We start from the raw sequence: 13,227 nt of genomic DNA, 5'->3' as shown, positions 1-13,227 counted from the left end.
ATGTTTCTCACTTCTTTCAGCTATTGTTCACTCTCTTTGATTCCAATAGTGTTGTCCTGAGGCTAAAATGCTACTAGAATTTTATACTTCTTTTTTCCTTTTAAATATCTTTGATCTTTAGCCTTGCTTATGCCATCATCATTTTAATGTCTAAATGTTTGTAAATAAGTGGAATACTGGAGAAGAAAGAAGCATAAAATACAGTCCTAAGGACAAAAATCATTTAAGTCCAATTTACTTAATAAACAAGAGGTTCCCAGCCAAAAATTCCACCTACAGCTTTCAAATACTGGCAAAATTTTAGTTTCCTAAGGAAATTCACATCTTTGTCTTTCAGATAACCTCTCTTAATTGTAAACCTGTATACTGAAGGAAATTTATGGTTAACCCCTTGCATACCAATTTCAGATAAGTTTCAAGCACTAACAGAGTAGTGAGCACCCAAGAGAAGTCTGTGTCCTTTACTGGTAGCATTGAATATGTCTGTAATGTCCCCAGCTTCTTATAAATGAACATGTGGGTAGCATTTGCCTTTTGGATTTCTAAATTTAGGCTTTGTGCCAATATCTACATGGGGCCTGAATTTCTCCTTTGCTTTCTGGATTAATCCACATCAAGTGTGGCAAATCTTTGCTCAAGGGCCTATTTCAATACAAAATAAGCACATCCCTCTCTGGCTTTGGCCACTTTGGAATCAAGCTTTTGTTGACTGAGTGTCCAAATTATAAGGAAAATCAAAAATATGCCATATATAAGCTGAGCAGGGCTCTGAAACACAGATTCATTATTGTCCAATTTTGCAGTGCTGGTAGAAAACAGCTTTGTAATTGTTTGGTTTAAAGGACATTCCCGTGAGACTGTGGTGGAGCTCATCTTGCCTAAATGATTTTAAAAATCTGAAAACCATCCCAGAATCCACTTTTAGCCACTACTTTATTTTTTGAAGCAAGAGTGATGTGGTGGCCCATTACTCTAAGTAAGGGCACTACACTTAAACCCAAAGTTGCTCTGAAGTTTAACACCCCAGACACAGCTGTTTATTACACTTGCAACCCTATTTTGTTTGAATTTACCTTTTTTATAACTCTGGTAGTGTTACCAAGGATGCATCCTGATTTATACCTGTGTGAGAGTGTGGTCTGTGACAAACCAGATTCTGAGGTAGTTTCTCATTTTGGAAAGACTGTTTTCATCAGTGTGGTTGAATGGGGAGGCTGTTTAAGTACTTTGGGACTTTGTTTAGGTTCCTCAAAGTGTTCGGTTTTGGTTTTGTTTTTTTTTCTGGGGACATCATCTTAAGCAAGACTCTTGCTGAGGTGTTTGGAGATCCCTGCAGGATCGCTGGGTGGGATGTGGGGGGAAGAGAGGGCAGGGGAGGTGCCCTGAGTTCTCTCTCAGTGTACCCCTGGGCCCGAGTATCTTGTGGGACAGAATGAGCTCTCCATCCCTTGCAGGGTGAACATTTGGAGAGCTGTACACACGAGCACAGCCACAGGGACGTTCTGCCTTGTGTATACCAGCTGGGTACCAGCTGCCTTGTGTACCAGCTCCTGCCCCTGCAGCTCCAGCCACCTCCCAGGGCCACTCCGGCCGCTCCTTTCCCTGCCCCACCAGATGCCCCCGGATGCTGGGGGCATTTCTGTCCCCCGATCGCGGCGGGGCAGGAAAAGAGACATCGGGGAGGGCTTGGTGGTGAGCGGCGGTGAGGCTGCGTTTCTGCCCGCGGGGAGCAGCTGCTGGGGGACAGGGGGGCCGGGGGCGGCTCCCATCTCCATCATCTCCATCACCTCCCATCCCTCGCCTTCCGCCGGGGGCTGCAGGAGCCGGCGCTCCCGGAGCCGGTGAGCGGCGCGATCGCCCAAACTCCAGGGAGGGGAGACACCACCCGCCGTCGCCTCCTCTTCCTTCTCCTTCTCCTCCTCCTCCTCCTCCTCCTCCTCCCCTCCCCGCCGCAAACCCCAAATAAAAGGGGCGGGGGGCGGCAGGATGCGCCGCTCGGAGGGGAGGTCGGCGCCGCCGCCGGCCGCCTGATGCTGCCGCAATTCGCCATTGCCGGGCACGGCTCGGAGCCGAGCGGAGGCAGGCGGGGGGCAGAGCCGGGGCTCCCGGGGGCACCGGAGCTGCAGCCCCCCCTGCCCGGCCGCCCCCGCACCTCCCCCATGCCCGACCGCCGCCGGCGGGGGGCCCCGGGGGCCCGCTCCTGTCTCCTCTGGCTCTTTGTGTTGCTGAAGGTAAGTGCCGGGAAGGGGAGGGGAGGGATGCGGGGCTGGAGCATCCTCCGCGCCGCCTTTGTGTGCCTGCCCTGCCCGCCGAGCCCGCTCCGCGCTGTGCCCGCTTTGTGCTGCGCGGGGAGCAGCCCCGGCCGCCGTGCCCCGGGCAGAGATGCGCTCCCTCCCTCCGTCCCCCACATCCCCACATCGCCCCGAGGGATCGGGCTGGCTCTGAGCCCCATCCCCTGCCCGCCCCGGAGGGACCGGCCGGGTTTGGGTGGTTTTGGGGAGCGCTGTCCTTCAGCACCGCTCCCTTCAGAGCTCGCACCTTTCCCCCCCGGCACACTCCGCTGATGAGGATGTTGCTAACAAAGGGGCTGGATCGTGCTGGGTTTGTCGTGGCACAGCTGAGCAGTTCTTTTTGTGTTTCAAGCTCAGCCTGTCTTCTCGGCAGATTAATTTTTCAAAGTTCTGCTTCGTGCCGCGAGCTCGGTTTTCACATGGTGTTTTCATCTCTGCACTTTAGCTCGTTTCATGGTTTCTTAAGTGTATTTTATATGCCTCGTGTAACTTCTAAAAGAAAATGAATGTGCTGCCCAGGTGAATACTGCAAATGTCATTGCCCTGAAGAGCAGAGCTCAGCACTGCTGAAAACTTTGTTGTATATTTGTCAGTCACTGTTAAGCAGAGCTCTGCAACTAAGGACCTGACCTTTCAGAGGCTTATAAATGTAAATGTTCTGTGGAAATCATCAGGGCTCCCTGTGTGAATAAGAGTTTGCAGGATCATGTCCTGGAACAGCAGTGGTGTCGCTTCTAAAATTGACATTGCATTGACAGAACTATTTAAAGGGAAGCTTTCACAGCATCTGTTCACATATAGTAGTCAACTGTCAGCTGTCTCATTTTCATAACTGCTGAAACATACATTTATGCAAGATAAAATGCTAATATACAGACAAAATGTTGTTCCATGGAATGTGGTAGTTAAAAAAAAGAAAATAAAAAGGACAGTAAGTCTGTGGATGTTCTGGCCCAGTAGAAAGATTAAGTTTCTAGTTTTTTCATGAACATAGAACTGCACACAGTTTTAAGTAGCTGTTTTATCCCACAATTAGAGAATGTACATTACTCTATGTCCTAGCTTTAAAAAAAAATGTTTATGTGCTGTATTTTGTTTGGTTTTTTTGTTTTTTTTTGTTTTTTTTTTTAACAAGCATTGCTGTGGTAAAGCAAGACAGAAAATAGGTAGTTTAAATTTGTATGAAATGAATAATAAATCTGAACTAATTGTGTAAGGTTTGAAGGTAGCCAAGGGCCCAGGTTTTCATTCTGTTGGAAAATAACCATCACTTTTCAGCTGAATAAACCTGGGACTGGAGGGACAAAGAAAGCTGATGAGCATTAGCAGAATTTTAGAGTAAGAGAAGGTAAAGCTGCAGCTTCAGATAGAGGTGCATCAGTATCTCCCTGTGTGACTGGATTATGACTTTGGTTGGATGGCAAGCCCACTATAATTAGTTATCTTTGCATTGGTATTGAACACTACAATAAATGAAGTGAGACTTGAGGAGATAGTCAAAGTAAATCTGATTACAGGAGAGAAGTTGGGGAAGCAAGAACAGTGCTTGTTTCAGATCATGACAATAGGACCATTTTCCTGCGCCTGAAATTCACTGAATATTCTTCAAGATCTGTGTATTTTTCTTTTTTTTCAGTGACAAATAATTGAAAAGATCCCATTTCAAAACAAGGCTTTTTCCCAGTTTGGCTCTGTTTAGTTCTACCAACCTGTTGAAGTAATGCTAAGATTTAGCAGACGCAATTTATTAAATTGGTGCTTCACCTGGAAGTTAATCTTGTTGCGAAAGCAGTGGCATTGAACTGATGAATCTGAAGACAGGCAAAACTGATGTCTGTGTGCTTGCTGTTTCAGTGCTAGCAGCCCAAATGTCACTTGCTAAGCTGAATCTGCTTGATGTGGCCTTGATGCCCATCTGGCAATTTGTAAAATCATCAGCAGACTTTGCAAAGCGATAAAGCTGCTCAAAGCACATTTTCTCCTCTCTTCTCTTGTCTTCCAATTGTCATTATTTCAGGGTGCAAAGCAATAGTGCCAGTTTATTCCAACTCCTGATGCTCTCTGGGGCTGCTGAAGGGTCAGTGACACATGGGACATTGCCCACTGCATGCCATGTGCCAGATATGGTTGCCCATGGGCTAGTAAGGTGTGGCTCCTTCTTTCACAGTGTGATGTGCATGCTTTCTGTGTCCCAGGGTAGGAGCATCGTATTATTTTTGGAAATACAGCAATGTGATCTTGAACCTTTACCATTCTCCTTCTTTAGCAGTTTTTTTTTTTTATGTGGTGGCTAATTTAGGAATTGGCAGGAGAAAGGCATTGTGTGTGAGCTCAGACAACAGGATGGATTCACAGTACTTGTGAGAGGAGCAGGGCTGTGGGTTTTGCTTCAGAGAAGACTCCAACCATGCTGCTGTAGGAATCTCTTAAAATATTGCCATTTTTGCAGTTGGTCTGTGTTCTCTGTTAGTTTGTTTCACTCAGAATGGCTGGAAGGCAGAGTCTTCAGCAGCTTGCTCTGTAATCATCTCATTTTGGCATGGCAAAGGCAGGGCTGAGCACAGCCCAAAGGAAAAGCTGTACTTCAGCTTAATAAATAGGAATAAAAAGTAGACACATTCCCTCATTCCAGTGACTGATGTTATGTTTATCATCTTTTTTAACTGCAACCAAGCAGCCTTCCCTTAGTCATGACTGCTCTGAGCTCTGGCCAGCTGAAGTTCTGCTCTGGATGATGTCCCTGGTGTGTCAGATGTTCCATGCTGCTGGTAGCTTGCACCTGGGAGCTTTAAGGTTGCTTTGTTAAATTATTTCTGGGGGAGAAGGTAAAGCTTAGTTGGAAGAGAAAAACATCTTGGACAAGCCAAACCTGGTGCTGGGACATTGTTTGCAATCTGTTCCACCTCCAAGATGTTCTGAGCAAGGGTCTCAGTAGGAAAATAATGAGAAAACTGGTTGTCTCAGTGCTTCCATGTCTGGGCTAAATAGGAGTGATGACACTCTTCAGGAAAATTCTCTGTAAGTAAAATAATACATCTCTTATTCCCAGGAGACTGAGGTCTTTGAATATCAGTCTTATATATGCCCTTAATTAAAATCAGCAACATCCTCTTTCTTTCTCTTAGCAAGGACAATTTTTTTGTGTCTAGCAGGGCAGAATTTTGTCCAGTGCTACATCAGGTTTTGTAGTTTGGCATCATAGTGAACTCAACTCAGGTTTACATGGACCAAGACATTCAAAGAGACTGAGGTTCTGTAAGACTTTACTCAGCTTTACCCAGCAAAGGAAATCTGTTTCTACTGGTGTAATTTTCAGTAATATCTACATCTTCAGTTAATAATCTGAAGCAAAAGCCTTACCATTAGGGTGCTGCCTTTTCCTGCAGGAAAAACCTTTTTAAGAGAGAGGCTGATTTCACAGCTGAGAGCCCCAGTGTGTCACTGCTGTTTCCTCCTGCTGGGAAAAGCAATGAATGAATAATTTGAATTTTGCTATGGAGTCCTTTTGGCAACTCTTCTCTCTCCAAGAGATGGCGGCTGAAGCTCTTGTTGAGACAAGTTTTGTCTTCTTCCCTCATGGCTGTGTTCCACTAGTGTCAAAATAAAATAAAGCAAGACCCAAACTTACCTTGCCAGCTCTTTTTTGTTTGCAAAACAAATGAAAGGCTTCCTCATGAGGGTTTCAGGCCCAGAGGTAAAAGTCTTTTCTTACCACTCCTCTTGGACTGTATGGGAGAAAAAAGCATCCTCCCAGGAAAAGCAAGGACTTTTCTTTTTAAAAAAGCTAATTATGAATAGTCACCCTCAGCTCTAAATTTCTACAAGTCAGGTGTAGGATCCTAATAATTCTCTTTAATTTCTTCATTTTCATGGATAATATGTGGATCAGGGTGATTCTGGAGGGCAAAGCCAAAGAAGAGGCTGCTTGTGCCGCGTCATGTTTACAGAACTGCAGCAGGCACTCGCAAACCCCTCTCTGCCAGTGAAATAAGAGTCTGCCATTACCCTCTGGCAGATTTCCTCGTGATGAAATGACAGTGGAGCGTTGAGAAAAGATCCTTCATGCCTGCAGGACTTATGAGCCCCAGGCTCAGATTGCACAGGGTCAGTAAGGCAATTTCTAGGTTGTATCGCCTGGGTCAGAAGCTGCACTCAAGGGTGATCCCTCATCCAGCCTGGGATGGATGCAGACTTACCTGTGCTGATCCCGTGGCAATTCATTAAAGGGCTCCCAGACAGTGCTGGCTGAACCTGAGAATCCCACTAATCTCTGCATTTCTGCTGTCACCACACAGAGCAATCCAGGCAGATAATGAAATGACCTTACAGAGCTTCAGAATGAATGCTAAACTGAACAGAGCCTTGTGTAAATCCACCTTGAGACTTATTTTACCAGACAGCCTCAGCTCTGGGGAAGGGAGCGTTTTTTTACTTAGGCATATGAGTCAGGACAATAAATGTCAAAAAATAAACCTTTGGGAAGAGGTCTATTTGCTGAAGAACTTAAAAGACTCATAGCTAACTTTGAATCTAAGTGTTCTTTTAAATTATTTGCCTTTTTCATTGGAGAAGTATACATTGTTATCCTGAGCACTCTTCTATTAATTTCTTCTTAGCTTCTAGTAAATTAGTGATTCCATTTTTGTTACTCAAGGTTTTAAAAATTCTATTCTATATACAAAACTGAGTTGGTTGCAACCTGAAGAAAAAAAAACTTAATAAATATTAAGAATATTCTGAAATTAAAATCTTTACACAGACTCGAGTACCTACGAGTGCACTGATATAAATTAAGAGACTTGTTTATTAAATGTTTTGCACATGAAATTGTAACTTTCTTTTTTTTTCTTATTAAATTTCTATCAATGTAGATAGAGTGGAAAAGGGGAAAATCTTTGAGACAAATGTGGCAACATATGCTAGCTGCCACATATGGAGTATAACAGATGAACAGAGAATGGGAAATACTGGAAACAGAAAGGTTACCTTGCGTTTCTCAGCACTCTGCAATCTCAAATGAATGGCAGCCAGTGAAGGGAGCAACTCCTAGGAAAGGAGTTTGCCATCTTTGCAGCAAGCCAGACATGATGCATTCCATTTCTGGAACCCCCTCATTCCTGTGCTGGGAAATTACAGTGGCTTTTAGAGGGAGTTCCAGAAATAAAATGATATGCATGGTGTCTGGCTTACCAGAAAGATAACACTTTGCATCAGGGCTGTGCTGGAATGAGTGTGGCAAGCTCTGCAGTTACCCTTCTGGTTGAATGCAGGTATTTAGGGAAGAGATGCTTTACAGTAAGTGTGGGTGATGCAAAAGTTGGTGTCACAGCAACAGGGAGCAGGAAAAATTTAAGCTTTAAGTATGCTGGTCTTGAGGTGATAGCATGGACATGAGAATATGTGGGATATTTGGACAGAAAACATAACATTGGAGGTGGCAAAATGTGAGCATGGTATTTAAGCACAAGCATTGAGCACTTCAGAGAAGCTGAACGGAGATAATGGAAGTAAACAACTCTGAGCTATTATTCTATGTCAGTCAGAGATTTAACATGAGGTAGCTGTTTGGTAGATATGAACCTCTTGGGGGATAAAAATCCTAAATTCCTTTCTAAGTTCTCTGTAAAAACAGATAAGGTTGCCTGTCAATCTACCCAGTTGTGATTTTGAAGTGATTTGGCCTCAGCACTTTCCTCTGTTGTTGAGACAAGGTCCTTCTTGTCTTGTCAGAAGGGTTTGAACAACTTCAGCTCCTTTGTGTGTTATAAACCTGCAGGTCCTCAGGTTAGCTGTGTTGATTTCCAGCTGTATCACATGAAGGCCAAGCCTTTGGGGTAAGAGAGGTAGGTCCCAGTCATTAATTTGTGAATCTGATCAGCAACTCCTTCAAGTTTAAGGGTTTTCAGTAATTTCCTCGTCACACCTCCTAGAATCAGCCATGGAGGGGCTGTTCTTCAATGCTGGGAGGAGCCCCCAAAGCAGGCAGACAGTCCCAATTGTGTAGTTCCCTTTGTGTAATTTGCTTTCTGTCTTTTATCTGCAGCAGAGCTATTCTGGATCATTTCCTATTTGTTCATATGGAAGTCATTTGAACATGGGAAATCTTCATTCCTCACTGATCTATTAAATGGGAAGGAATGGCTTCATTCCACTTACAAACATTGAAGAAATGTTAAATTTGAGCAAGGGAAAAAAAGCCAACAAAACACTGGAAAAACCCACACACACCCAAAACCCCAAGATCTCTTACATGTGGTGAAGAACAGTAGAAAGAATTGGGGAGAAAAAAACACATGGAAAGAATGCTAATTAGTGTTTTCCTAAAGCACTGCAAGGCAGATTTAAGGAAAAAAAAAATGATCATTTTCCCAGAGCAATGAAATGAATTTATTTATTATTTGCTTAGCACTGCTGTGCCTAGCTTTGTTCTGTATGCAAAATACCTGCAGACTCTGCCTGGAGTCTGGAAGATAGACACATCAAAATAAGGATGCTCTAGATAACTTAGAAATGATTATCATATATGCCAGTGCTGGTATTCTCCAAGGGCTGGTATACCTTCCAAACAGAAGTCACAATTGTTTCCCCCAGGAGCTGAGCAGAGGGGTCTTGGTGGTTGTTGTTGTTGTTTGTTACTTGTTCTTTTTTTAAATTCAGTATTGATTTCTACAGGATGTTGTTCTTCAGAGCTTCTGGTCGTTTACATCAGTTTAAAACATCAAAAATAATTAATAATCAATGTGGCTTTAATCCCTTCAAAGAGAACCCATTAACCTACAAAAAATGGTCTAGCTCACAATAGTTTCATGAAAGTGACTGTAAGCAGGGCAAGAGATGAAAGAGAGAAACATCACTCAGATGTTTTCCTTTTTCAAAGAGAACTTGCATTTGAAACCGAGAACATAGCTAATATTTTATTGTAGTCGACTTGCTGTGAATTAGGAGGTTTTAAAAATAATTTTCTTTCTCTAAGTTGCCTGCCTGATCTTGTCCTGGTATTTTCTTGAGTCATCAGTGTCTGCTTCTGAGGAAAAGATGATGATGTCACAAAATCAATATCAGAGGATCCTATACTGTAATCCCTTTTCAGGGAAGTCCATTAAATCAATGCCTCTCCTTCTGTGAGTAATGAGTGTAGAATGAAGCCCTCTAATTTTGCTGTGTGAAGGACTAAGCAGATGGGATGGGATTTTACATAATTAGCTAGCAGTTATTAAATACAACAAGAAAAATTATGATGTTTTCTGAAATGAATACATAGTGAATATTTAAGTGTATTTCAAAATGATCTCTGATATAAAATTACTTCTCAGTTGCATTGCAAAATAATATGTTAAAAAAGCTGAAAAAGCTTTTTAATTTTCAAACCTTTTGAAAACTTACTCAGGACTCCATGGGCTACGAAGCCCCATCAGGTTTCCTTAAGCAGCATGGGGGGAAATAATGAAAACTACAGAATGATGTCACCAGCATTTCACTGGAATTGGGGCATTCTGGGAACAAGGACAATAACTTTGCCAGCTCACCTGTTGTTTATGTGCAGCATCAGTGTCTGTTAGCTGGAACCAGAACTGACGGGTTTCCTCTAATTCTGAGGAGCTATCAGAGAGTCTACTGTGCTTCTGGGAACGGCTCCAAAGCCCAAGTGAAGTCAATGGATGTTTTTATGCTGCTTTAAATGGGCTTTGGAGCAGGCTGCAGTGGGCAGGCTGCAGTCCCAGCCGGGGGATGATGTGGCTCTGACACTCAGCACAGAGCCAGCAGTGACGCCGTGGTGGCCCAGGGCTCGCTGCGGTGCCAGCAGCACGAACTGGGTGGGTTTGATTTTTAGAATCTGAGACTCTGATAGCTTGAAGAGACTCCCCATCAGATCAATCTTGAGGAATCTTCTTGTTTAGGGGGTAGCTGTGCTGGCAGGAGGTGGGGTGTTGTAATCCACGGCTGAAGCCAGTATAGGAATTTACTAATTCTGCTCTGGGGTGCTTTTCTGCAGACAGAGCCATCAGTCTCTGTGGAGGGATAGAATGTAAGAGAATAGTGCAGGAGGCAGTCTCACACCTGAGGAGTTGCAGCTGTACTGATCACCAAAGATTAGGAACAGCCCTGCCCTTAATAGGCCACAGCTGTGCCCAATAAGAAGAAGAGTGCTACAAAAGAGTGGGTTGGCTGGGTGAGGAGAGAGCTGGAGTTTGGTTGTGCTGTGAGGGGAGCTGCAGTCTGTTAGCTGGTGGTGGAGAGAGTTGGAGTTTGTTGGCTGTGCTGTGAAGAAGGAAAAGGAGTCAGTGCTGTGAGGAGCTGTCCATGAGAAATCACTGAGAAGGTGTGTAACTTTTGCAGTAAGTTGACAACAAATCTCCTCTTTCTCTTCCTCTCCTTGCTTCTCCCTCTGCTCAAATTACAGCTCACATTTAAGGACATTTCAAGCTACAGCTCCTGTTGCAGGCATTGCAGCATTAGTACAGATACATGGATGTGTGGAAACCAAATTCTGCGTCAATATCAGATACTTTATCTGGATCTGAAAAATCTGGCTGGTCCCTGCTTCTTTACTCATGAGACCAAAGCCCAGTGGCCATCTGAGGCCTTTGAATTTCAGAAGATAAACTCTCATCCTGCTCAGCTCAGGTGCAATCAGAACACAGCTATTATTTCCTAGACCCTTCCACTTACATCTTTGTAGCTAACTAGAGACCAACAAACTGCCATAGGTGTGATAAAACAGATGGAAATAACAGTTCAAAATATACTTATTTCAAATGCAGAAATGAACAAAGATTTGAGAATTCATTTAAGATTGGTGTCTGGAATAATCCTTCTCTAATGGGCAAATGCACAGCCAGTGATTCCAAGTTCCATATTGAGTAGGAGAGCGTGGAGGAACTCATGGGGAAGTCAAACCCTTTGAATTCTTTCCATGAAGAAAAGTGGATGTGTTCTTAGATGTCCATGCAGAGTGATTGCAGAGATTAACTGAGCACTGCCTGTTTCTGCATGGACATATTTCTGTTTAAAACTTTAGGATTAGAGGGCTGCATTGTCAAAAGGAATTGACAATAGCAATAAAGAAAGAGTTTTGGCCCTTTGACTATAGTGCTTCACAACAGTTTTAAGTGGAATCTATATAATTATTTACTTCATATTGTAAATATTCTTTTTAAATATGATATTTAGGATATTTAGTCGTCAATGAACTGAACTTTGCAGGGCAGGTTTTGCAAAGTATTGTGGCAACCAAATACCATGCAGCCACTGGTACCCCCTGACTGGTGGAATGGGGAGGAGAATCAGAAAAAAAAGTGTGGATTGAGATAAGAAAAGCTGCTGTATGGCCACTGAGCTCTGTGCATTGAGTCACAGCCTAACTGTCAGACAACAGCTTTTCCTGGTGGGCATTACTGCACCAGGTGATGGACAGCCCAAATCAGGATGTCAGTAGGTGTCCAGGTGGAGGAAGCAAATTCTGGAATCCGTGTTGTATGAGTGCTCAGCCTGGAGCAGAGCCACAGTGCCTTCCATGGCCTCACCAGGAGGATGCTGTGACTGGAATAGTTGCAGGTGACATTATTTCAAGCACAAATAAAACCTGTTTGTGGACATGATGAGGTTAGGAGATAAAATGGAAAAGAAGCAGAAGCATTTTGGAATGTGCCAGAGCATATCTAGCCAGCTTTGTCTGTTCCAGTTAGACACAAGGTTATTTTTGCATCCCTTCTGCATTTGGTAGCTAATCTTTAATGAAGACGTGACCTGTTTGGAAGATTGGCTTTTAGTAATGATACCTTGTAATGATTGCATGGAATCAACTGCTTGTTGTCAATATGTGCTGTGAGTAAAAATCATCTACTGATCACAGCATTTCCATTTTTTACCTGAAACATTTTTATTTCTTTCTCCCCTCCCTGGAGGGAGGGATTTATTTCCATTATGAGTGCTGGTGATGTGATTAGAGCATATGAGAGCTACTGGGCTATCACAGAATACAGGATAGCCAGAAAACCACAGATTTTTTGAGTGAAAACCCCCAAGACTTGGAAGGGAAAAACCCCAGAATTTGGAGGGCAAAATCCCAAGATCTGAAAGCAAAAACCCCAAGACTTTAAGGGTAAAGCCCCAAGCTTTTGAGGGAAAACCTCAGGATTTTAAAGAGAAAACCCCCAAGATTTTGAGGGGAATACCCCGCGATTTTTTAATGCTTCTAGCTGGCTTTAAGCTGGTATTTCTCACTCCATGGCATAGCTGGAAGGATGTAGAAGGCAAATGCAGCATGTGGGGAAATGGGCAGGCAAGAGATTGCAGGGGGGGTGTTGAGAAAGGAGGCTCTTCAGGATTGTCCCCTGGTTGTCATCAAAAAAGCAAAGAATGTGGTGGGGAGGAGGTGCTGTGTGCATCTCAGAGGGTCAGGGACACGTGGAACAGTTTAGGGTTGTGCAATGATTTAGGCTGGAAGGGATGTCTGGAGAGCATCTGCTCTGAGCCTCTGCTCTCTCTGTGTCCTGATCAGTTCTGAGCATTTGTGAGGATGGAGATTCCATCACCTCTCTGGACAGCTTCTTAGGACCCTGCAGGAGAGGAATGGCAGCCAATTAAAGATCATGAATTGGGACACAAAAGAGTATGAAATTTTTATTAACCTGACTGTTCTGTTTTGCAAATTCATTTTAAAATAATTTGGGCCACATTCCTTTGTAGAATTTCAAACTCTGGGTTCCACTCAGCTTTATGCTGAACTCTGCTTGTTTTCCTGCATTTATCAGTGCCTTGAAGCTTGAGCTTTAAATATTATATCAAGGATAAAATTTTTAGAGCTGCCAGTGTTAGAATGTACCTTAATTATCACTTAAGCTTTCTGCAGAGTCAGACAGGTATCTGCTATCACTGCACATTCACTTCCCAGCTTCAGAATTCTCAAGGAGGTTTTTTGATTTATTTTTTCCCT

At 43.5% G+C, this 13,227-nt stretch overlaps 1 protein-coding gene across 2 annotated transcripts in view; it reads left to right on the top strand.

The window, feature by feature from the left end:
* The first annotated feature begins 1,789 nt into the window (after positions 1 to 1,789).
* Positions 1,790 to 13,227, top strand: part of PTPRO (protein tyrosine phosphatase receptor type O) — a 148,350-nt gene continuing 136,912 nt past the window's right edge. For both annotated transcript variants that reach the window (XM_077178132.1, XM_054631629.2), the window contains exon 1: positions 1,790 to 2,231. In XM_077178132.1, coding sequence (XP_077034247.1) covers positions 2,031 to 2,231 — 201 coding nt within the window. In that variant the 5' untranslated portion in view covers positions 1,790 to 2,030. The remainder of the gene's footprint in view (positions 2,232 to 13,227) is intronic.

The sequence above is a fragment of the Agelaius phoeniceus genome, chromosome 5 (assembly GCF_051311805.1).
Source record: "Agelaius phoeniceus isolate bAgePho1 chromosome 5, bAgePho1.hap1, whole genome shotgun sequence".
NCBI lineage: Eukaryota > Metazoa > Chordata > Aves > Passeriformes > Icteridae > Agelaius > Agelaius phoeniceus.
The sequence above is the reverse complement of the archived record's forward strand: the minus strand, read 5'-3'. Positions and strand labels throughout refer to the sequence as shown.